This window comes from Pleuronectes platessa, chromosome 1 (assembly GCF_947347685.1).
Source record: "Pleuronectes platessa chromosome 1, fPlePla1.1, whole genome shotgun sequence".
Lineage (NCBI taxonomy): Eukaryota > Metazoa > Chordata > Actinopteri > Pleuronectiformes > Pleuronectidae > Pleuronectes > Pleuronectes platessa.
Window position 1 is genome coordinate 25,026,706 of NC_070626.1, and position 25,546 is coordinate 25,052,251.

General features: G+C 41.1%; 2 protein-coding genes across 2 annotated transcripts; one reads left to right on the forward strand and one right to left on the reverse strand.

Moving 5' to 3' along the window:
• Window positions 1-470: 470 nt before the first annotated feature.
• Window positions 471-14,131, reverse strand: rbms1a (RNA binding motif, single stranded interacting protein 1a). The gene is made up of 14 exons (XM_053427301.1): window positions 13,782-14,131; window positions 11,551-11,693; window positions 9,618-9,676; window positions 7,968-8,059; window positions 6,698-6,855; window positions 5,741-5,820; window positions 5,518-5,618; window positions 4,948-4,997; window positions 4,766-4,856; window positions 3,493-3,546; window positions 2,538-2,639; window positions 1,800-1,868; window positions 1,477-1,551; window positions 471-718 (listed from the first exon to the last, which is right to left on the reverse strand). The coding sequence occupies exons 1-13, from the start codon at window positions 13,830-13,832 to the stop codon at window positions 1,483-1,485; spliced, it is 1,119 nt and encodes a 372-aa protein (XP_053283276.1). The 5' UTR covers window positions 13,833-14,131; the 3' UTR covers window positions 471-718; window positions 1,477-1,482.
• Window positions 14,132-18,718: 4,587 nt separating this feature from the next.
• Window positions 18,719-22,618, forward strand: psmd14 (proteasome 26S subunit, non-ATPase 14). The gene is made up of 11 exons (XM_053427311.1): window positions 18,719-18,845; window positions 19,764-19,817; window positions 20,201-20,272; window positions 20,367-20,486; window positions 20,663-20,733; window positions 20,842-20,992; window positions 21,103-21,210; window positions 21,346-21,420; window positions 21,515-21,640; window positions 22,103-22,165; window positions 22,446-22,618. The coding sequence occupies exons 2-11, from the start codon at window positions 19,770-19,772 to the stop codon at window positions 22,542-22,544; spliced, it is 933 nt and encodes a 310-aa protein (XP_053283286.1). The 5' UTR covers window positions 18,719-18,845; window positions 19,764-19,769; the 3' UTR covers window positions 22,545-22,618.
• Window positions 22,619-25,546: the final 2,928 nt, after the last annotated feature.

Consider the following 25,546-nt stretch of genomic DNA (forward strand, 5'->3'; position numbering starts at 1 on the left):
AGGATGTTTGATGTCACGTGAGGAAGGAAGGCACCGTTTCCGATAATAAATTCATTAATTCTCTAATGAAATGGTCACCTGTGTCAGCTGTCAAGTACAGTTGAGCATAAATTGATTCTGTGAGCTTTTCTGTGGCCACTTTGAAAACCCAAAAAAGAAAAAGAAAAGAAGCTATTCGGAAACATGAAACTTCAGTGCAAACAACGTTTTGCAAGGTTTTTCCATATATCACAAATAAAGGACCTATGAAATCATAGAAACCTTGAATGGGGAAGGGTTTTTTTTTTTGGGGGGGGGGGGGGGGGTATCTCAATCTCATGCATTTTTATATCCCATCATACTGGGGTGTGGGGGTGTGGGGAGGTGGAAGGGGGGGCTGAGGTGGGGGGGGGGCTAAGGACGGGAGAGGCCGGGGATCCTCTGGTATTGGTTTCGAGGATCCATGAAAAAAAGAGAAAAAGAAGAGCATGTTGTTTCTTATCAAAATAAATCTCGTATTTTTTTTCTTCTTCTTCTTCTTAGTTTTTTTTTTTTTTTTCTGTGATCAGCCGACTGCTTGAGTCCATTTACACTGTCCTCATTTCCACCACAAACGTTGGGGCTGTGCAAAGAATGTTCACGTGTCTGGTCCAATCAGAGAAGGCGGTGACTGCTTTCACTGTGATGTCATCAGCAACTTCTCACCTGTCGTCTGGCTCACAGAGTGGAGGAAAACAGCCTGAGTGGAAAGACACGGAAAACAGAAATGAAATAAACTGAAAGGAAATAGTGTAAACGAATATTATCAGCAAACAGAAGAATGCTGCTTTTAATAGAGGAGCATTATACGGTCTTAATAACAAATATTTATTAATATTAGTTTAACCTGTATTTATTTTGTACGTGGGCTGTTGTAATACCCGAATAATAATAATAATAATAATAAATTATCTTATCTAACTGTAGCTTAGCTTAGCTTATCTTTGACTTTCTTGAGAGTTTGACTGTTGGAGGCTGATTTCACATTTTTCTACTGAAGGGTAAAATACTATGTTTTTTCTGTTGTTTTATTATGTCTGAAGATAGTTCACTAATCAGCTACACAGTTTACCCCTGAATAACTTCACCCACCCCACCCCCACTCAAACACTTCACCAACCCCGCCCCACCCCCATCAGCATAGGGCTGAGTAGATAATGAGTGCATTTTCATTTCTGGGTGAACTATCCCTTCAACATGTCTGAGCAGGATTTTGAGACGGCTGAACGTGGCGCAACATGCAGCCTACATAGTGTGTATGATGTGTGATGTGGAAATATGAAATATACACTGAAGTATTATCAGTGAAGTGGAAAGCATCTTGTGTGCAACAGCTAAAAGACAGAGATTAATGCCATCTACTTATACAAGTATAATGTATAGTATTTTTACAACCAGGTAAATCCCAGAAAACGGTGGCCGGTTCTTACTTGACATGATACACATTCTGAAACGCACCTGTGATTACTTGCTGAGTTGACTGTAAGGAGATGAGTTGTTGGAAGAGTCCACTTGCTGTGGCGTGCCATTTTCCTGGAAAGAAAAAGCTCTCTCATTTAGAACGTGATAATAACGGCCTTCACTGTGTTTGCACTGAGATAATTGATAGTTTCACAGGAGCAACACTTCAAAACAAACCCAGGGCCTCCTGAATAGAAGTGGACTGGATTGGCACGGGGTTGTTATAATTTTCTAAAAGAGTTATTGTTTTAGGGATATATTGCGACACTGGGAAGGAGGTGAATGAAGATTTGAACGAGAACAAGATGTGATCAACTTACAGGTGGTGCCTGCAGGGCAGGATACTGAGGCATGTAAGCTCCCTGGACACCAGGGTTGGCAGCAATGTACTGTAAGATAAGAAAAATAAGAGAAATTAGAGCCAAACTATGAACAATATATATTACGACATAGAGTCTGGCCTGAAATACAGCCTTGATACACATGCATCTTGTGTTACTTAACTTTAGGTATATAGCCCTTTACATATAACACAGCTGATCTTAAGTTATAGTGCAGGGGAAACCAAAACCACAAGAAGGAAGAAAAATAAAACACACAGAATTACATGTTGACAAAGTGATAACAGGGAAGTTCATACAGCTACTGAGAAACCATAGCAGTACAACTCTGATCAAGAGGATCTCAAGTCTCTGTGGAGTTTTGGGGGTTGATACTGATATATAAGGAAGCGAAAAATTCCAATACCAGTATATTAGCCGATCTATATATATATATAGGTTTGATCCGAATCTCAATTGAGCCTGTAAATATGGAACGATTTTGTCTGAGAACCAAAACTATTAATCGGTAATCCATTCAGAAGAATAAAGAAATTCAACAAATACAAAGTATGTCCATGCAAAGATGGCGACTGGTGGTCTATTTATAATCATAGGATAAACTGAGACCGGTGTTTTTATCATAACATCTGTGAGTGTTTTATATTTATTTGTACCAGACGGATTAAATGTGAAACACTGTGTGAGGGTTGCAGGAGCTCCCAGACTTCCACTCACCGCTCCAGTGTTTCCCAACGACAGCTGTCCCATCTGCTGAGTAATCATGGCCGAGGGGTGCAGTGACATGGAGGGATCCACAGAGGGAGACATCACAGAACCCTGCAACACAAAGCAGCTCCGTTTATTAAACAAAATATCACATGATACAGCTACACATACTGAATCAACTCATTCTGATCAAACAGTAACAACACAAAAAAGACTGGAAAAGGAGTGCTGTGTGTAAATATAACACAAGTCCCTGTTTAAAACCTTCATATGTAAGACGGAGCAGAAAGATCAGATGCAAAAAAACACGTGTCTTAGTGGGTTTGAGAAAACGTAAACTAATATGTCCGCAGTCGGCAGCATTCTGAGGCGAGCGTAAAGCATTCTGAGCTCCCGGGCTGCGTTAAGGGAAAGTATGACATAGGCAGCTCTGCTCTGTCTTCAGATGGCGTGTACTCCTTTAAACATGATGCCTTCAGGGAATAGACCATTTCCTTGTAAAAAGTGGGGGAGGGGGCAGATCAGCAGAGACACTTGTTCCGCTGGAAACCATCTGTTGGAAGAGTCAAAGAGTCACAAGACTGTCTGCTTCAGGCATTTCCTGCTGGATCCAAAGAGAGGAGGAGGAGGAGGCCGCGGGGGGGGGGGGGGGCGGAATGTCTGTTTCGTTGTTCCATTCCTCTTTCATACACACTCCCAACACACACACACGTATATACACACACTTAGAGTATATAAAAAACACAGTGGCTGTATTTCCCAGAACTCAGCTCTGTCCCTCTACACTTGGGAACGTTTTTCAGACGTTGTTTGGTTTGATGGCGTCGGCAGAACGGGCCGATCTAAAATAACACTGTTACTGAGCTACTGTGAGCCGAGAGCCTCAGCTGTAGCCGTGCCACACACCCACTTCCTGTACACAGACTAGGAGGGAGAGTATGAACAAACGCCGTCGTTCCCTTACCGGGTGTTGCATGATGTATGGTTGATGAGCCGCCACCCAAGAATGACTCTGTACCTAGCAGAGGAGACAGAAAAAAGAAGGTTACTTGTGTGTCACTGCAGTAAGGCAGCCGCTAACCTATATGATAAATATATATATATATACACAAGCTCTTACTGATGTCCACCCCATGCTAACAGACACAACTAACCCTTTACTTTAGCTTTAGGGCATCTACTGAGAAAACCCAGTCATTTGAGCCTCTGATGCAGAGGATCTCAGATCTCTGGTAGCGAGGCGTGGTGACATTAAGAGGGGTCTTAATTTATTTATTGGTTGTGGCATGCACTACTGTATGTATCTATAAGGGCCTGGACGTGTACTTATAAGTAGAGATGTACCAATCGCCATGGATTTACATCTGGCACCACTTTGAAAAATGACCTGAAGGTAGTTCTAATCACACTGATGCTTGTTCAAGTCTTAATTTTTCTGCAAGGTTTAATTAGGTACTTTAATTCTATAAAAATGAGGTCAAACATCATGATTGACAGCTGTAACTGATTCGTGATTAGTCAAGCTCGTTGGTATCTAGCTACGGCCACTCCAACCCCCCCCCCCCCCCCCCCCACACCCCCCACCACCCATCGCTATAATCAGCAGACTCTAAATGAGCAAGATAGCAGCTTTCATATGCATAATATTTTGGCTATATTTCTGGATAGTGGGAGGAAGTATAGACGTGTCGACCATTTTTCTATACATCTTTGCTTCAGTGTTCGTGCTGCCATTTAACGGACACCTGGAGGGGTGTGTCTGAGAGGAGCTGCCTCCTCAATCTTATTAAACATTTAGCTGTGGTCAAAAGTAGGTGTGGGTGAGGACGGAAAACCTATGTCTATAGCATCTGGTAGATGACTCTATTCCAAACCTGTGTGTGTTTAACCCTGCTCAACGAGCCCCTACATTCATCCCTCCTGAATGAATTCCAAGCGAGGAATGTTGTGAGTGGTCGGAAGTGTTCGTGCCGAATAGAAGATGAGGAATCAAGCAAGAATCCACTTGATGATAAAGCATGACTCAGAGAGAGAACATCACTCGTTCGACACACTAAGCTTTCTGCTATATTACATGATGAAGTGTGAGGTGATCTGGAGCACTTTTCTCGCCCGCATCTGTAGCACCTGTCACACCCACACACGAGCAAAGATAGAGCCTAGCACCCTGATAATCGCTCCATGAATTCAAATGCAACACAGAGGGGCAGAGTGAGACAGGGGATCTTGTGCAGTACCTGGTAAGCAGAGACCGGAGACATGTAGGGGGACATCGCAGGCTGCACAGTCATTATCCTGTTGGTCACTGGATACGGAGACGGATAGTACCTGGGAAACAAAAGACAGTATTTCAAAACCAAGCTGAGGATTTACGAGGCCAGTAAAAAAGTGAATATCATGAGCTCTTACTACAACCTACCCATTCTGTATCGCTGCTGAGGAGGGGTCATAGGTGAGAGTCATTGCACCCTAAGACGAGGGAACACAAGATTATTATTAGACACAGATTTTATACCATGGCATTCGTGAACCTCCTATTTTCTTTTAGTTTGTATTCAGTTTATTTTATTTATTTACTTTCATTTGATTAAGCTTTGCTTGACATTTAAACTGTTTTAAACTTCATTATTTAGTCTTATAAAGCAGTTTGTGACTTGTTATATAAATAGAGTGATTACATTAATACATAATAATAATTTCTACAGGATTATATAGTAAATGGGATTTATATAAGACAAATAACCATTTAAAAAATTGGTTAAAGTTTATTTTTTTAAAATAGAATAGATTTAACATTTAGATGTACGCAGCCCTTTGATTCTGACTTTTGTGAATGTATGACGTCTTGTGAACGTCTTGTGCGAGCTGGGTGCAGCTGTATGCATGCCACACTGATAATAACCCAATTCATTCTCATAGCATTAATAATTTAACACAGAGGAGTTGGCAAAAGGTAAGAGGTATAGTAAGATGAGAGGTGGACACATACTAGTCTGAAATCCCCCGTCTGTCCGTTGGGAGCGAATCCGCTGTGAGCGTGTTTCTTCCTCTGACTGTCTGCAAACTTACACAGCAACGGCTGAGGTGGAGCTGTGAGAAAAGCACAAAGAGAAGACAAAAACGTATTTAACATTCACTCAACGATCAATCATCACCACCTCCACAGTTTTCATGTGGAGGAAAATGTGCAGTGAGTTGAAATTCCTTCCTACCCATGCCTCCAGACGCTATCTTGATAAATTTTCCATTAAAGTGGGAGATGACTGCGTTACACTGCTCCGTTGTGTCCATCCTGATAGGGGAGAAGATGAAACAACACCATGACTCATCAGTAAATAAGACAGAGTTGATCTACGCTACAAAAAAAAGGGCAAATCCTGAACAGAAAGAGGTATTGTTAAGCATGACGCACATTGCGATTACTCTTAGCACACCTCGTAAAGAATTCAACCATGACCAGCCTCTTCATTTTAATGCTTCTTCACACTCTGCACACTCCAGTCGGATTCTGACACAAATATTCTTGCCTTTATGTGTAAATAGAACAGGAGCTAATCAACGGTATCTCGGCTCGTCTTCACACCCTCAGCAGGTTCGTCAGTTTAAGATTCAGTGTGAAAACTATTTCGAAGATCGAGGGTGAGTAACAAACATCACAGACAAAGGTCAACACCAGCCTGAGTTTTGCATTAGATCAGATAGACATGGTTTGCCATTCCACGACTTGTGACGGGGGTTTAAACACAGAACAAGTCCTGTGCAGACGACCGGTTTGGCCGACTTCAATGACGTAAAGTGTCGAACTATAATTTGCATGTGTGAACGTTAAACAGGAAGATGTTGAAATCGGGTCTGAACTGCACCAAAACTGGATGTTTTTCAACATTATTGTCGATTTCTCAGAGAAGAATTCATGGATCTTAATGAAGGGCCTCGGCACAGATATGCGCTCTCTTGATGCCACTGTAGTTGTGATTGTATATTCATCTTTTGCAAGTATTCCTATTCTTAACACAAATTGTAAAAAAGTATTTGTGTATGATTGATTGCTCTTCAGAAGTAGCTAAGTGGTTTGAATGTTCATTGGGTCTCAAACTGTTTGGTTCATTCTGCAAATACTCTCAAGGTGATTCCACGGGGACTAATTAAATCAATGATCTGAAACTAACCTGGCGAAGCCCACGCCTCGGCTGTTGCCGCTGTAGTCTCGGAGGATCCGCGTGGAGACGACCTGGCCAAACGGCTGCAGCATGTTCTCCAACTCCTTCTCGTCCACAGAGAGGGGCAAGTTGGAAATGTACAGATTTGTTGGGTCCTGCTCCTGTTGCTGTTTGCAGGAGAAGAGGAAGGAAAAGAGAAAAATATATTCAATGTGCTGTGTGTTTTATTGTGTGTTCTGCCTGTGACATCTGACCCGAGATGTTTCTCATACAGCAGGCAGAGGTGCAGATAAAGGCAGTGCTGCATATTATCTTCAATGACAAATCGAGCAGAATGTATTTTTCTCTGGAATGAAACTTGTCTTGCTGGATGAGGATCCGAGACGCGGCTAAAAGAATGGTTTACGGTCAGAGGAAGACATTTGGTTAAGCAAACACTAAGAAGCTCTTGTGCACACACGCACAACCTGAAACACACTTCATCTTTACTGTGCAGCAGCTCAGTGCCTCCACGGTCTTCCCTAGAAACAGCAGGAGAGCAGCGTAGCCTAGCTACCGCAACACAAACTGTGCTCTGCTGTTTGTTCCAAACAGAGCGGCTACATGCAGGTCTCCAGACACGACCGCTCATCAGTGAACTGGGAAACAGGGTCGCAACTGGAAGGGACTTTAAAGAAAATATCTGATGACCAAGACTATTTCCTTTACAAATAGCAGATGTGACACAGACATATCCTGTTTTTTGTCTAAAAATATGTTTTGAAAAATGAAAAAAACGGTGTGCTTCAGTATAAATGAGTCACAGAGGATCAAAAGTGAATCAGAGTAGTATTACTGCAGCTATAGTGCTTTGGTGCAGAAAAAGATCAGTATGCATGAGTGGTAAATGTGATTCTCAGTGATAGTTTTAATAAAATCAAGCAAAAACTTTGCATTGTCTGTGCAGTCTCAACCAACCAGAGATTACTGTGCGTGTGTGTGAGCCGCGGTTGCTGTGTGTGACCTGTCACACTGACCGACGGGCTGTTTGGCAGCGAGAGACGGGACATCTGGTTTCTACAGTGAAAGTAAATGGGGTCACGAGAAGAACAGCTTGTCGGCTGAGGTCACGTGACCAGTCGAATGTTGTTCGCCAACACACACACCGGACACATGCACACATTAAAGAAGAACAGCCCCACAGAGATGTTCACAGGCAAGGCAAATATGTACACACACGCACACACACAAACGCACACATATATATATATATACACACACACACATGGCTGTAACTCACCTTGGCCATCTGGGCCTGTATGCCACTGGTTTTCAGAGCATGCACAGCCTTCAAAGCAGCTCCTGGGCTGTCAAAGTCCACAAAGCCGTAACCTGTATTAGGTAGAACAGTATTTACATCATCAGCCAACACATAATGAGTCAAACCACCTATTGTAAATGAAAGACTGTTGCTGGGGTTCATGGTTTGGCACTGTAAGAAAATACATTGAGATGCCTTTTACATTATGAATCAATCGTAGTCGTTTAAATTTCTGCAAACTATACGGATCAGATTTCTCTCATTGGTTTCTGCGTTACTTTAAGTTACAGTTCAACACTTTGATGAGAAGCTTGATACCGCACTCACGTCTTAAATTTGTTTTGGAATCCTGCTTAAAGAATTAAGGAGCAAGAGACTAGAGTAATCTAAGGCAAATGATCTTCTGCTGTCCTCATTGGTTGCTCGGTTTTCTTTAGACTTAAATTTGATTACTGAGACAAATTTCAGATATTGTGTGGGCTCACGCGCGAGCCAATCAAGCTTTCTTTTGTTAATCTTGTCTCGAGAATTGTATTATTTGAAACAAATAAACGTTAGTGGAGGGAGACAGAAATAGAACCATTTTAACCATCTTAACTGAGGATCTAAATCTCACAATGACCTTAAGATGAGTTATGTCTCGGAGAAAAGGGCAATAAAGACCAATAAGAGATCGTATTTTAAATGTTCCTTTTCTCTGGGTAAATATGTTACATGGCCCAGCAGCCAGTTATCTAATTTAAGCATCAAGACTGGAAACAGAGGGTAAAGCCTGGCTCTCTCCAAATGTAAGAAAACCATTTTTTGTTTAATCTGTACAAAACTGTATGTAACAGTAACTGAGGTGTGTAAATTACATGTTGAAGTTTTGCAGGAGATTAATTCTTTGCTGAGATCAACAATTCAATTCATAGTATTTAAATCAAAATGTCAAACTGTTAACCGGCTTCTATGCCTATGATAAATTGCACACACTTTCCGTGCCCTTTCACCGGTTTCCAAAGCACACCCGGCTCTTTCTGATTCATGAATATGTTTTCCCATCATCCCGTCACTCACTGGTTTCTATGTATTTCCAATACTGTGTAAATCTGCGACTCCTGAGCCGGCTAATCCATCATAATCGGCTTTTGTTTCAGTCAAACTCACTGTATGGTATCATTGCATTGTAATGCAGTGCAGGGGTTGTAAATCAGCATACGTTCAGCTGCGGTGTCAGACCATAACGCAACAAGTTTGACAAAAATAAAAACAGACATATCCTCTGTTGGTCTGTTCATGGTGATGGATCACCCAACTCGAGGAAGAATTAAACGTAGCAATCGGTTCTCACACTGGGTGGAAAATCATGAGCTGCAGGGAAGGAGTGGAAATTCATTCCAAACCACATGGAACATGTTAAAGGAATTTTCTGCAGTCATGTATAGTCATACGCAACATACAAACTAAAACATCAACGACTGTTCCATTGATGGATCAGGTAAAACATGTATTAGCCTCTATATTTAAACGTGCAGCAGGGTTTAACCTATACTGGGATTTCAATGATGATGTTAAATATAGATTTTCTTCTTATCGAACAGAGCTGAACAATGGCGGCTACTACGGTGAGTTAAGGACCTTACTGACCTTTACATTTGTTGGTTGTCTTGTCCAGGATTGCCTTTGCTGACTGAATCTTTCCATACCTGAGCAAACATCAACATAAAGAGTACTGTCAAAAAAAAGAAGCAATGGTGATCATCCCTTAAAAAAAACTACTGAATCTCTGAGCCTTCTCAATACCTCCCCCAAGGAGGTTATGTTTTCACCTCTGTCCATTTGAGCGTTTGTTAGCAGGACTACACAACTTAAACTACGAGTGCATTTCCACAAAACTCGATGAAAGAATGGGACATGGGCAAAGAGACAGAAGACATAAATCTTTGGGACAGATGTGGACAAACTACCATTGGTTTCTTTAATTTTACAAAATGGGGCATTTTGTTTTTGTCTTAAATATTTTCACCAATTTCCCAGGGAGTAAGTCATGGATTTGGATGGAGAAAAGAGACTGATATTCATGAATGTGAGTAATTTGGTGCTTGATTGAATTCACTGTTGGGTCATGGTGGAGGGTTGCTCTCTACTGAGTGCCATTCTCGTTATGTAGTGTTGATGTCAGTCAAATGTCTTTGTGTCCCTCAGGATATAATTTGCACAGAGAGTAACTTCATTCATCACGGTGATATCAAACAGCAGAAAAAAAAGGACAATTTATGGAAATGATAACAAAAAGTGGTTAATGCTCATTGACGTACATCACTACATGTTACCAAACATTGATAATCCAATTTCAGCGTTTCAGGCTCCGTTTGACTTTATAATAAGTTGAACTGTGGCCCAAGCTGCGAGCTGCCATCTGAATGCCTAGCTTACATCACCATTCAGACCTTGTTGCTATGAAAAGCGCTTTCATTTCTGCTTTGTGCTGCCGAACACCGTCGGGAGCATGAACAAAAACACAAGCAAACAGGACACAAACAGCTGCTGCGGCTGGTTACATGGGTGAATGCCTCTCTCCATATGTTCGGGAGTCAGAGGGGACGGGAGGAGACAAAACTCCACTAATGATGGCGTCCACCGCACGAACCACTCCGACTGAAGCTTGGAGAGTCGAGTATTGAACGTGTTTACCTGCCTGCTTTACACAAACATCTTTTGAATGTCCCGTTGGCTTCACATCCCACAGTGGAGCGAGGACTTCTCTGTGTTTATTTTATGTGTCAGCGTACACTATGGTTAGACCAGTGCATAATTCTGAATACAGACGTGTAGGTTTTTGCAAGAGAACATCAAATACTAAAACAAATGAGTATTTTTACGATCAATTTGATTAATTAAATCAGTTTTTTATTTAGCTATTCACATGCTATTTATTTAGTTAAACTTCCCAAACCTCTCTTGTGATTCCTCGAGGAAACAGACTCATAACAGTTGTTGACAGGATGTTTTGATGAAACCCAGAGTGATTCATCAAAACATTCTGTCAACAAATTCAATTTTTCTTCGGTAATTAAATTGGGGAATGCCGGCTTTTATTTGCCAAGAGCAAAGAGAGACGACTGCTCACACTCTCATAACTGACTGTCCAGGAAATAGGAAGCACCCTCAGCTAGTTAGCTTAGCACAAAGACTAGAAATAGGGGGAAACAGCTAGCCTTGCTCTGTCCTAAGGTAACGAAATCCATCTAGTGTTACCAGCCCTTTAAAAATTCACAAATTGACATTATAAATCTTGCATGTAAAATTATTATGGTTTTACAGTTGTTTCCTGTCTTTGTGCTAAGCTAAACTAAGCTAAGCTAAGCTAGCATCACCTGGCAGTGTGGTGTCTGTGGCTATCAAGTCAGACTGGAATGACTTTGGTATTTGAAATTCTACAGCCTGCTACTGGCCCCTTTTTTTTTCCAGCAAACAAGCATATCAGTGACAAAACACTGCTGTGCACACACAAGCATACTTGTAGTGTTCAGTTTGTGTGTGTGTGTGCGTGTGTGTGTGAGTGTGCGTGTGCACTCACTGGTGACAGAGTTTGACCAGGTCCAGGTCTGTAGTGGCGGGAGGCAGTCCGCGGATGTACAGGTTGGTTTTGCTGAGCTGCTCCAGGCCTGTGCTGCTGCTGTTGCTGCTGCTGCCGGGACTGGACGGAGTCATGGGGTACGACTGCACACAGGAAACCCACTGTTAGGACGTGTGCATGGGAGCTCGGTAATCTAATTTAAAACGCAGGTCAACGGTGATCACAAGAACATCTAGTCTCGTCTGGGTCGCAGTAAAAAGTTGGGCTCTTGTACATATGAGATAAGCCCCGTTTATCACTGATCCACACAACAGTCCGTTTTCCACATTGGGACAACAACAGGCTCCAGTGAAGTACTTAGGTGGGATTTGAGGTACTTGTACTTGAGTACCATTATTCCATCTGAATTAAGGGCTTCTGCATCATGAATACCGTTGCCTTAGATTCTTAAAGTACATTTCCTTTATAATACAGCACCATTTTCAATATGACACTTTTTATTGACCTGTCCAAGGTGTACCCCACCTCTAGGATTGGCTACAACCAGCCCCACGAAACTCAAAGAACCAATGTTAAAATGGATGTAATGTTACTATTTTTAGACTAAAACATGTCTACTTTTTACCTCAGAAAAAGATTTGAATATAGTTCTTCCAACCGGTCTCAGTGTAAGTCAGGTTTTGACCTTCAAGCGCCTGGTTGTTGTAAAAATGTGATTCAAACCACGGAGTATAACAAATATATTTATTCTGGGTTGTGGGCGTTGATGATTCACAATTTGATTAAATCTGTGTTCACATCTTCGCATCCTGCCGTTGTGTTTATCACAAAACTACAGTTCTCTTCATTCCTGTGAGCCAAACCAGACCGCGCTGCCCTGCAAAGCATTTCCTTCCCCTTACTCATTCATTAAAATAGCTCCCAGCCACACCGAAACCTCTCCCGATCAGATCAAAGACAAAGGCCTGACAGAATCACACCATCTGTCCATAACCAAAGGACACTCCGCTCTAAGTGCCAAATCCATGGGTATAACTACGATCGCGCCAACAAGAATCACCGACGTACCCCTCCAGAGTCTTGTGACGGGCGAACGTTCGCAGCAGCTATTTTTCTTTTACAGATGAGGAATTGATTGCTGTGGCAGGAACATCTGTTCGGCCTGTTATGTCTTCAAGTGGAGGCCTTGCATTTTTGTTGGTATGCAATTACCACGCTAACTTTATTGGAGACCACCACGGGTTCACATAAGGCCTCTGAGAGCGTGCAGGGTCTCCATCAAAGACAGCAGCTATACTGTGTTTCACAGACACAATATGAAATAGTACAGCAGACTAAACCTGTGTTTGCAATTACACTGAAAACTCATTCACTGCTGCACCGCAGGGGGTTGAGATTCATGTCCTCAAAGACATCGAGTACAATCTTCCAATGAAATATTACAGCTGGATTTGAAATGTGGTTATTTGGGGTGTTAGAGGCTGCAAGCTATAAGAAAAGAAGAAAAAAAAACTGAAACCCTCAACCCACATAATCTGATTCAGGGATCTCTATCATCACAGGGGCCTTCTCTATCCTCATCTCCCATCTAAATCAAAAGGTGCGGTGGGAGAGCAGATGGGTCTTCGGTTACATTTTTTTTTCCAGTTCACCTGAGAGGTCAAAATGAAGGATGCGACCTGCACACTTCACTCCAGCCCACTGACACACATTACATTACCTTAGCCTGAGCTATCTCCCCCACCCCCCACAACCCACCCCCCCCCCCCCCCCTCCATGAATTCACCCAGAATATATTAACCTATAAAACATACTACAGTTCCCGTCATGCATATTGACCACAGCAGGCGATCGACTGGGCAAACAAGGTTATACGGATATAATAATGAAGGGAGCTGCACATCTGGTCCGACGCTGGGTTTATCTCAACATGAAGCCTAACAGACGATCGAGCTTCCCCAGTCGGACTAAAACCATAGATGTGTATTTATTACATGTTGTTGGATATAATGAAATGAATTCAGGGATAAGAATGATGTTATTAGAACGCATATATTCCATATGGAAGCCGGGGAGGGCTCTCCAATGTCATATCTGGCTGCCATTATTCCGACTGTGTGTGTGTGTGTGTGTGTGTGTGTGTGTGTATGTGTGAGCAGAAAAAAAAAAGTAGGCAGAGATTAAAGAAACGATAAATAATAATAAAGTGCGTGTGCGTGTGCGGGACCTACCGGCTTGCGAGGGGCTGTCTTCAGCGGGTTGCCCGTGTTAGCAAAGATCATCCTGGAGGTTACAGATGATATTTTTTCTCCCCCCCTCCGCCACAAATAAAAAAATCGCCCCAAAAAAAAGCGAGAGAGAAAGAGAGAGGAGACGGAATCCGAGCGGCGAGAGGAGAACTATGAATGAGCCGCTGGGTTCAGATCATACCGGGGAGGATGGTTGATAAGAAATAGATCCTGCACAGGTGAAGTGACACATCTATACGGACAGATGCAGGAGATGGAGCAGCCCTCCGGTCCGGTTCATTGATCTACGACGTCCTGCTGCAGACCTCAGTCCCACCTACTACAGACCCAACCATCTGCGGCTCCGCGGGGGTGTCCGCCGTCACATGAGGCCGCGCGGACGCCGGATTCAAACCCGCACCGAGGCTCTGTGTCGTTGCGTTAGAGGCACGATGTTGTGTTCGGTGTCTGCGGTTTCGTGCGTGATCCGATACAAAAAAGCACCCGATGCGTTTGATTAGCAGAAGCGCAACACAACCCCCTCGCTGCCTTTCGTGTTGTCGTCGTCCGCACATACCAAACATTCTTCACCCCCACCTCCTCCAACCACACACACACACACACACACACCCTCTTCCTCTTCCTACCCTTCCCCCCATCCAACACACTACATGTCAGAGAATCAGGATGCAATGAAATATAAGCAGGGCCCTGGCCTCCGCTGGAGGTCACAGTCTCCCTGTAAACACAACCGTACACCAAGGTGGGTTAATCATGAACAACAACAAATAAAAAACAGGCTGGGAATATTTTTGAAATTACACATTGTTGTAAGAAAAACTAATTTACTTTACTTTACACGCCGTGTAGCCTCCTGTTTTCTGATTTGCAGCATGTGTCCTGTAAAGGCTGCATGGAGTTGTTCGCTTCAGTTTACAACAAAATGTGTTTTTACCCACAACAAATTTGTTACTGAAAACCAAGAATTAAGTTTACAAAGTATAAATAAGGGCGAAAAACGAATACAAATAATGCATAGGCCGAAAAGGTGTTGGCGGAAGAACACTTTCCTTACATACCCTGAAGAATTCAACTTGCAACCCTATTAGGTTCTAAAATCTATTCCATCAACAAGAACAAATATGTTACCTTCTTTTTGTTTTTACATTTTCTTTTTGTATAAAAAGGGAGCTACACCTTTTTAAATCATTGTAATCACCTTTTCATATATTTACTCCTTCTACAGAAGCACATCTATTTTTCAAATTTGTCTTTACCCTTATTTTGTTAAACTTGCCAGTTCCCCTCAGTTGATATCCGCTGTCGAGACTCAAACAAACTGAATTGTGATATGCCAGCTTTATACATTATTTGTGTACTAACCCATAAAATCTGAAGGAGATGTAAATTATGCTTTGGCTTAATTTGTTGTCGTAGAAACAAAATATTGACTCATGAACTCATACATCAACAGAATCATTGATGTTTTTTTTCCATTCACAAGATTGATTTGACCAAACGTGGTTTGTAAAAGTGAAAACTGTGCATTTTTGCATTTGTCACTGAAATAAGTGAGAGGTGGAAAATGAGGAACTACAGTTTCCTGGTTCCTCTTCTGATTAGCATGAAGAAGACCCGACCACTGGGCATGTTTTTTCAATCTCTGGCGTTCGACCTCTTAAGACCTTTTGGGTTCATCAGACAGAGAAGAAAGCTTTTATTTGAATCTATTGCCCTCAGAGTGAGGAGCGGCCTCCCTCATTACACCAGGTCCATCCTCTATTGTCCGTTGGCTGTGTTTTACATCTGCCTCTTCTAAAAGTTTGAGTTTTAACCTGTAATTCGTATTATCTGCTGAGCTGTAGTTATGACCTTTTGTCTTCATATGGTTTAATGTGAAAATAACAATAACTAATCAGGTGTATTGCTGTGGGCAAGATACCTTACTTTTGGGAATATAACCATGTTTTTAACCTTTCTATGTACGACGTATACTAAGATGTTCCTAAATAAAATTTGTGGTTTAAAGTAATCTTCCCCCTGATATTGTACCTTGGGAAATATTAGATAAAAGTTTCAATAAAATATTTCATACAAGCTCCAAATATTCGCCATCCAGATAGGTTACACGTCGTTACAGTAACACAAAATTACAGCACATAAACAATACTCTACACAACAGTGCATCAACCCATCGAACCTCACTGAGCCACTTTGCAAGCCACACTGTTCAAACACATTAATCTGTATTCTTTAACGTCGCAATTCCTACATTTTTGAAAGATGCTAAATATGTTGCCTCCATGAACTATTGATAAATAAATAGGCTTGGATATTTCACTCAATACAAAGCTCATGATGCTTCAATGCTGATACAACAGGAAGACACTGTCCCTGTGTTGAAGGAAAAGATTTTTCCAACTTTGGAGCTACTCAAGAGGAAACCCGTTACTGTGAAGGGCTCAAATCAATATAACGTGTCCTTGTGTTTAATTTGATCCTTTGAGTCGAATGTATTCGACCTACATCTTTTTGCAAACCTTTAAATCATCATCTATGTAAAGACCATGAGAAGATCCAGTGTGCTGTGGTTCAGTGTGGCTTTAATAAAAAGAAAAAAGTGAGCACTAAATAAATAATTCTGGTCAGTTTAGCCTTTCCTTATAAGTAGATCACACAGAGATGACAGATGAGAGAGGATGGGTGATGTGCAAAACAGGTAGAATCAAACTACAGACTTTGGATCGTACGGTGTTGCTCTTAACCGCTGCAAATAGATTCTAATGTTTATTCAGAGAGTTAATTATAAACTTCAGGCTACACAGGTATACAGTGTTTGTGTCGGACTAAACTGGCTGGGTTCACGCTGTCTTTTACTTTTACCTAATTACGCTCATTTTATACACATACAAACACTTAAGGACTCAAAGCAACGCTTTCTCGCAGGTCCTGCAGGAGATTTATGGAGCAGTGCTAAATCCAAATCCCATCAGGGTGCAGAGAAGCTCTTAAAGCATCAAATTTCTCTTCCTTGTTTCCTCTGCTGGTGGGATTAAGGTTTCATGCTGGTGTCGTGTTACAAGCTACTTCTGATCATCCTCAAAAAGAAAAAAAATCATTCCTATCTAAATAATCTGCAGCAATAATCTTTTTTCAAACCGATGATTTCCTGTGCTTGTTAATATCCATTTTTGATCAATATTGATGAGTAAACCCATCAAATAGATTTCATATATATGCTAATATTTCACAAATTAAAACTGTGCATTTCTCATCCATTTGCTTAATGCTTTGAACCTGTTTGGTTTCGAATGCTGCATTTATCTCAAGCCTTCCTATGGGCTCGTTTATCCATGTTTCCATTGTTTGTCTGGGTCATTTACAAAAGCTTTAGAAATGACTTTTCCCCATATAGAGCAACAAAATGAATAGGTTTCGAATGGAGCCACTGGGAAGCTGTCAACCAATCATATGTGGAGCTGCATTCAATGGGACCACACAGTCAGCAATAATGATTCATTAACAAAAACTCAACCCCCTCGAAAGGAAAAAAAATAATGGCCGTCTGCCTCCTGTATTGTCTTCACTCATCAAGTTATTGCTTAGATAAGACCCTTTAATGGTGGGTGTAGCCTAGACCTGCTGAAGTGTCATAATAGGAGACTACAAGCCAAAGGAAATTAGATAAAACTGAGAGAGCATTAAGGATGTATACTCTAATAATCTGGAGGATGGGCATCTTGAAGACGCACATCCTGGTTCAGGCTGTGAGGAGGTAGCAGGAGGTGCTGTGGGTGTGGAGAGGGAGGGACTGAGGAATGTGGATGATTATCTCTCCTCTCTGCATCCACCAAATAACTAACATGCCAGCTGACCTGTCTGGCTGTGACACGGCTGTGGACAGATCGTCAGAGTTGTTCTGCAGGATTGGCCACTGCCGGTGTGAAATACACCAGAGCAAATGAGGGCTTTTCCGCCAACGCCAGGGTGACGGCGTGGCTTGGGCTGGAGTTTGTGGCTCCTCTGGGAATAATGAAATGCCTGCATGTTGAAATATGAGACGCCACACAGACATCACAGCACTTTTCATTCCTCGTAGTATTAAAGGAGAGACGCTGCATGTTTGATCAGTGTTGCTGATGATAACAACCCTGGCTAAGTCCATTGTTGCATTCATTTAAATTATTATATGTATATCTAGTAACTTTAAAGTACTAACTTAATGTCCCAGTTGATGGCATATTTAATATTGTTCTTATCACTTCTCTCTTTAAGAATAAATATTGGACCTATTTGGTAGTTTCAAACAGAGCTGATGTTGTATGGTGTAGCTACATACTGTGTACTTTACATACATTTATACTCTTAACAGCAGCTTGGGACAAAGATTACATTGTGTTTGACCATTGATAACTGTTCAAAACCTGTAAATAAAGAGCCATTAACCCACCAGAAGCACACAACCTCCCAGTAAGGCCAGCAGGAAAGAGAGTGAGGAAAACTATATCTTATCCTATAATGATCTTTTCAAAAAACACAAACACACTTAAATCAAGTTTAATGATACAACCTATAATACAACCATGGGACTGAAGAGCATAGTTGATTATTATTTGTATTTGTATTATTACAGGGATGATGTAATATTTTAATATAACATGTGTTATATTATGAATATGCTTGATAATATAATAATAACATGCAATATATATTAATCAATTAGTTACATATTTGTTATTTCATTCTTTCCTTGTTTGACCATCGACCAAAAACATGGGAAATAGTTAATTAGTATGATGATGATGATCATCATCATCATAATGATAGTAATAATACCATTATTATTACTATAATATTATTATTATTATTATTGCTATTATTATGTGTTTCGTCCCTGTTGCGCCCCCGTGTGTCCTGAATTTGCAGGCGTCCATCGTGACGTCACGAGAGCGACGGAAGTAGTTTTTCCTGAGAAAAGAATCTGGCTGATTCATTGTAGTCGGTGTGTTTGAGTCTGAACACCGAGAGAAACTCGTTCTTCTGAAGCTTCGACAGATTTGACAGCAGGTGAGTGGAGTCAGGGCTCGAGCACAGACAGTCGCCTCCAGAAAACACGGTGAGACGGAGCCAGCGTCGGTAGTTTGTCAGTGCTTCTCTACTACGAGATGACACAGGCGAAGTTAGCATGAGTAAGCTAACAGCACGCTAATGCTAACAGCCAGCACTAGTTTATAAATCGAGCGATTTAACGTCAGCTCTCTTAACAAGTTCCTCCTTTGTTATTAAATTGCTGCTTAAATTGCAACACATTGAACGATAGTTGCAAGCACATATTTTGAACTTCATTATCCGTGTTTACTTGACGCTGGAAATCAGCTAACTGGTGCTAACTAGCCACTTGGCCGCTAACGTCATTTCTCTGCAGGATTTCTTTGGATATTTTAGAATAATAATGACGTTGTAGATGTGACAGACTCACGCTTTTATAGACAAGAAAATGTATAAGTCTACTGGGTCTCCAACCAATAAGATAAACAGGCCCCATGATCTAGCATCAAAAGTACAGATTAGGTTTAAATACAGACAAAATAATATTGAAAATAAGAATATAAATGAAATCTACACTAGAGAATATACAAAGGAAGCAATAGCCTAAACAATATTGAAATATAAAAACTGTAAGTATAGTTTTTGCTGCTGTTGCACTATATTGCATTATACTGACTGATCTACTAATTATGTTGTCTAATGCATATTTTTTTTTATATCTCATCTTGGTTTACCAACAACCACACAAATCTTAGTTCTACGATTTATACTTTATCTATATTTAAACAATTTGTACTGAATTTATCCAAAAGTAGTTCAACTTATCTGTATCTGATACATCTGATCTTGTTATTATCACGTGTCACATGTACCTTTCTGATATCTGATCAATTCAAGTTGCTGCTAATTACTTTTTAATGTGTTTTTTTAAAACAGATAACTATGGATCGGCTGCTGAGACTTGGAGGTGGAATGCCCGGGCTTGGCCAGGTAACGCAGTGATCGAATAATCCATCGATGCTTAGTATCCGTGCTGATATGTATTTTAAAGCTCTTAGATGTGATTTATTAAAACATTTTTGTTTGCCACACTGGATTCTGCTCATAACACTCTAGGGATTCAGTAGTGTATCGATTAAGACAATGTCCCTTTCAGCGTTAGCAAATATTAAATGTGAGACAAATGTAAAGCAGTCCCATATATTGCAACACAAATCTCATAGTTTTAATGTAGTGTTCCACTGGATTAATTTACGAGGTTATCACCCTTTACATATTATATGAATTACAATTCTGCATGATTCTTGGATTGCGATGGTTAATTGGCAAAAGACAAGAACAACTGTTAAATAAACTGTGGTTTGATTCCTCAGGGTCCCCCAACAGACGCTCCTGCAGTGGACACAGCAGAACAGGTGTACATTTCCTCCCTGGCCCTGCTCAAGGTAATCACCTATTATCTGCACTAATCCTTTTTTCAATGTGGACATATTCATTTTTGTTTATTTAATGACACCTTTGTGACGTGTCATTCATTAGATGTTGAAGCACGGGCGTGCTGGTGTACCAATGGAGGTCATGGGATTGATGCTGGGAGAGTTTGTTGACGACTACACAGTGCGAGTGATTGATGTGTTTGCCATGCCCCAGTCGGGAACGGTATGTTTTCTTCCTCATGATATTAATTGTTATAAAACACCTGATCCAGATGTCTCATAGCATACTGTACTTCATTAAACTTTGCATTATGATATGAAGTAGGATAACAAATGCTTTGTTCTTGTGCTGATTTTCAATAGTTTTACAACAAAGTCTTGTTTTTTCTTCCCTTACAGGGTGTGAGTGTTGAAGCAGTGGATCCTGTTTTCCAGGCTAAGATGTTGGACATGCTGAAACAAACTGGCAGGTAAAACTTGCAATCAGAATATTCCATTTATTCCTCTGGTCAGATTTGGTCTCTCACAAATACCTTGAAACCCGTTCGCTGTCTTTCTTTCTTCGTGTCTCTCTTTAGACCAGAGATGGTGGTGGGATGGTACCACAGTCACCCTGGTTTTGGCTGTTGGTTGTCCGGCGTGGACATCAACACACAGCAGAGCTTTGAGGCCCTGTCAGAGCGAGCTGTTGCTGTTGTGGTTGATCCCATACAGAGCGTCAAAGGAAAGGTAAAGATCTGTGACTGCTGCTGAACACAAGATCCTCAATTCATTGTGAATCCAGAGTGAATAGTAGAAATAATGTACTGGTCAGTAAACTGGTTTCATGTCTTCCACAGGTTGTTATTGACGCCTTCAGATTGATCAACGCCAACATGATGGTTTTGGGTCATGAACCCAGACAAACCACATCTAACCTGGGTCATCTGAACAAGCCGTCAATCCAGGTAACAGAAGATTGATGAGTTATACAATCACTTCATTCTGTCAGTGCTACTCCTGTAAAAAATCCAGAGAATGGAGACATTTTGCTCTTTGTTATTTTATTGGGTTTCACTCACTGTTTTTCTTTTGATTTGCAGGCTCTGATTCATGGACTCAACAGACATTACTACTCCATCACCATCAATTACAGGAAAAACGAGCTGGAGCAGAAGGTTAGAGAAAACACATATTATATAATGCTTTTAATAATGTATATTTGTTGTGTTTCATAAAATCATGAATAAACATGGCTGTCGTTATTTCAAGATGCTGTTGAACCTGCATAAGAAGAGCTGGATGGAGGGACTGACCCTGCAGGACTACAGCGAGCACTGCAAGCTCAATGAGACCATTGTTAAAGAAATGCTGGAGCTGGCTAAGAACTACAACAAGGTGAACTCCTTCAGGCCTCAGTCAACAGCCTTCTGAAAATCATTTTATTTAACTCATCAGAAAAGCCCTCCATACAACACAGACTAGAACATATGTTCTAGTGTGCCTTGCTGCATGATTGCAATCAAGATGAGTACATATGATTAGAATATTATTTTTGGCTTTAACAACCTTCTATACAGGAGTATTACTCTTCATATTGACTTTTAAACTCTGTTAATGCAGATATCATATCACAGTGATTTCACAGAGGAAATTACTTTTCTATCATTTTTATTCTACTGTTTGCTCCAGAGCAGCAGTCAGAGAATCAGTGTGACTCTCTCATAAGCTTTATATCCATTATACACGATTCCTCAGGTCTTGCATGACCATACCATTATATTCAGTATTTCCTTTGAGCCATGCACACGAATACGCTGTGGCTCTTTGAGATTTGACACTGTTGTGTTTTTAACTCAGGCGGTCGAGGAAGAGGACAAAATGACCCCAGAGCAGCTGGCGATCAAGAACGTTGGAAAACAGGTAAGAAAACAAAGTTCCGATAAAGACATTTGTGTAAGCTGATGTTTACAGTTTTTCTTCTTTAAGTATTATGACAAATTGCTCCATCAAGGCCAGTTAATGTTTGGAGGAAGAGTTGATGAATGTCCAAGTGGAGAATGAATAGAAACTGGGATCTGATTACTTAGTCAATAAAGTTATCTAAATTTAATTTTTTTTAAACCAAAGACACTGTATTAGTTTAAATCGTCTTTATCACATCTCCCCGTTGATGTTCTCAACTTCTCTGTCCTCTCTGCAGGATCCCAAGAGGCACTTGGAGGAGCACGTAGATGTTCTAATGACATCCAACATCGTTCAGTGCCTAGCGGCCATGTTGGATACCGTCGTTTTCCAGTGATGGTCCTGTGTGTGTATAACTGTTAATATTGCAACCCTTGTTGTCTTTTATATAAAATAAATGTATGTATGAAACGATTGGCTTATTTCTTCTTGGAGGAGAGACGGTGTGGGTGGCATCATATTTAGATTTCCAAGCAACAAAGTTCTGGTTGATAAACACATGGGTTTGTTTCTCTTTGAATCAAAGTATGTTTATTGTATTATTATTTGACAATATCAAGGGATCCAGTTTTAAACAAGGGGCAAGTCAATTGATTTGGAAAACACATTTGAATCCTTAATCCTGTTTAGGACCTGGAATCTAAATATGATCCAAGAGAAACCAATGGTTGTATACACTGATTAACCTCAGCATTAAAACTAGTGCTGATTTGTGATCTCAGTAATTTCCCTTGACTTCATTACATCAACAAACTAAATCCATCAGGTCTGATTAGTAGAAGGCTGCTGTTATTTAACCCAGGTACTTAGATGTAATAACCATTCTTACCACTTGATGGAGCAAGAGTTGCAGTTTACACGGGTGAAAACAAGATTTTATAAAACATTTCAGTCCGATTATGGTTCCAAAGCTTCCAAGTTACACAACTCCAGGGATCAGTTTGTATTAAGTTGGAAACAACAGTTGGAAACAGCAAACATCACATATTCCTGGTGCCAAACTAACAAACTTTATATCCTCTTTACCGAGTCCATTGTAACATATTATTGCCCCACTGTGCACTGATTAACAGTCTGCTACTTCTGACTGGGCCTGAATTTCAAAGGGAGGATACCCTCCCACATGTTTTCTCGCAGGCTTGAGAACAAAGTTAGTGAAATGGAAAAAGATGATGCAGGCTTCATGAGCGGAGACTGCATGATCATGGCCTTTTACAAGTTTAAAAAAAAGGGAAGAAGCAAAAGTGATCCGTCCTTTTTTTCAGCTTATAAGTTTGGATCTGTAATGTTCAGTCGAAAATTCAGAGGTGAGTCATCACAGATCTTGTAGTCGGTTGTTTTCAGAAAGGAAGAACATGAAGGATGGTAAAGACATTAGCCTGACGTATGAAATATACAGTCTGACCTGGGCTAGATAGAACTAATAGCATAGCAACAAGGGACTTTTTGTCGACCATAGAACAATAGTGTTTTCTTGCTCTGATCATGGGAGCTGGGCCCAAATGCCAATATCCCTCTTAGTTTATTATAGCGTGAAGAGAAACGTCTCATTAATGGGCTCACGGGATCTCGGCCAGCAAGAGAAGAGCAGCTTGCACGGCAGTAACTCCAGAGAACACGGAGCATATGGTGTTTCTCCACCCTGTCCAGTATATACTAACCTGACAGAGAGTTACGAGCGACGTGGCCTCCTGCCATGATATCGACCCCGGGAGGCTTCGGGTTACATAATTCTTGTGCCTGACTGAAATCTTTGCAAATCGCACAGGATGGAATTGGCTTTCTTTCAATGTGAACGTTGGGATGGTGTGAAATGAAATGAAACACCCTCTCTCGGGTGATTCGGGGAATGTGAACCTTTGCCCCCAGACAAACTCCTCGTGAAAAATCCATAAACTAAAAGCCCTGGCTGCAGAGATCCCAGAGGTTCCAGTGCACCTTTACTGTCCAAACCCACCTGTGTTTTCTCCAGTCCATTGCATGAAGGAAGCAACAGAGGACATCGTGTCTCGTGTTCCTTCAGAGCACTTATTTTTAAAGTCCCTGACCTCATGGCAAACCACTTCTTAGTAGATAATTTCAGAGGGGGAGACTGTGAACAAGGCAAGATGAATGCTGGGGTTGTTTGGTGTGGCTTAAGAGGACAGATCACTCCCATGGACGAGAACACATCACCCTGGCTCTGCCCCAGTGGATGGGAGCTGGAGGACCACAGCATGAAGTCATTCTTTAGTATGTGCTCTCTCAGATAAATAGTTAGGAGTGCTTTACAATCATAAACAATTATAGCATTAAAAAACTGCATATAAGTCAACTTTTGTTTTCGTGAACTGATGAGAATTCTTTGTTTCTGAGTCATGGTGTTGTGAAATGAAGTGAGGAGGTGATAAATGATCGTGAACCTTCTCTGGTTGAGTTTCAGATTGTTCCTGAGCATGGAAACAGGTTTCGACAAAAACAATCTCACTTCATGGTCCATGCATCTGCTGCTCTGGAAGTTTTGATCATATGATTCTCGGAAGGATGTGAGTTGACACCACTTGTGTCCAGACTGAAATATCTGAAGTCGTTTTTCATTAATTTGCCATTCAATCTCCTGCTCGGTCCCCATGAGTGGAGGAATCGTACTGGGTTTACCATCATGTAGGTAGTACTGCAAGTATGTATTTTCACTTGTCATGTGAAATATGGAAACATCCATTCGATTGGCACAGAGTTTGATATGGACATTCTTGGTTACCAGAGGTTAATCCCATCAACATGTCGATGGTCACCTGACTTTTGCTCTACAAGGCCACCAGGAGGCGCCTCAACAGCTAAATAGATTTCTAATTAAGTGCACACATTTACGACCTGTTCATGAAGGATTTAGCTACTTTTCATTTAGTCCTGGCACCAATCAGCCACATATTCAATTTGTCAAATATTTTAGTTTATAACCAAAACCAGCAACCTCTAACAGCTGAAGCATGGGACTTTAGTCCAAAGTGTGAGTAGCTATAGACCTTATGTTTGCAGGTTGTCTGTCCCCTTCTTGCAAACATGATATCTCAGGGAGTCTTTTCATATTTAGTGCAAATGTTCACTTGGACTCACGGATGAGCTGATTAGTATTTGGTGGTCAAAGGTCAAGGTCTGTGACTTTTCAAAAAATGCTTTTGTTATTGGTAATGCAGTATCTCATGAACACCTCGAAAGAACCCTTTGGGGGGTCAAAGATCAAAGAGGGACTTCTTCAAATTTAGGTGGTCAAACTTGGGTGCAACTTCAAAGTGTCCACAGAGTTTAATCTTAGACTCACAGATAAATGGGTTTCATTCCGTCCTCACAGAACCTGGT

Excerpts from the sequence above, each read along its gene's own strand:
- rbms1a (XM_053427301.1), bottom strand. The coding sequence starts at position 13,832 with ATGATCTTTGCTAACACGGGCAACCCGCTGAAGACAGCCCCTCGCAAG. Across the intron at positions 3,547-4,765 it reads CTCCGGTCTCTGCTTACCAG|GTACAGAGTCATTCTTGGGT; the intron begins GTACTGCACAAG and ends CTCCTCTGCTAG. Across the intron at positions 1,869-2,537 it reads CGTTGGGAAACACTGGAGCG|TACATTGCTGCCAACCCTGG; the intron begins GTGAGTGGAAGT and ends CTTATCTTACAG.
- psmd14 (XM_053427311.1), top strand. The coding sequence starts at position 19,770 with ATGGATCGGCTGCTGAGACTTGGAGGTGGAATGCCCGGGCTTGGCCAG. Across the intron at positions 20,273-20,366 it reads CCTCCCTGGCCCTGCTCAAG|ATGTTGAAGCACGGGCGTGC; the intron begins GTAATCACCTAT and ends GTCATTCATTAG. Across the intron at positions 21,641-22,102 it reads TGGCTAAGAACTACAACAAG|GCGGTCGAGGAAGAGGACAA; the intron begins GTGAACTCCTTC and ends TTTTTAACTCAG.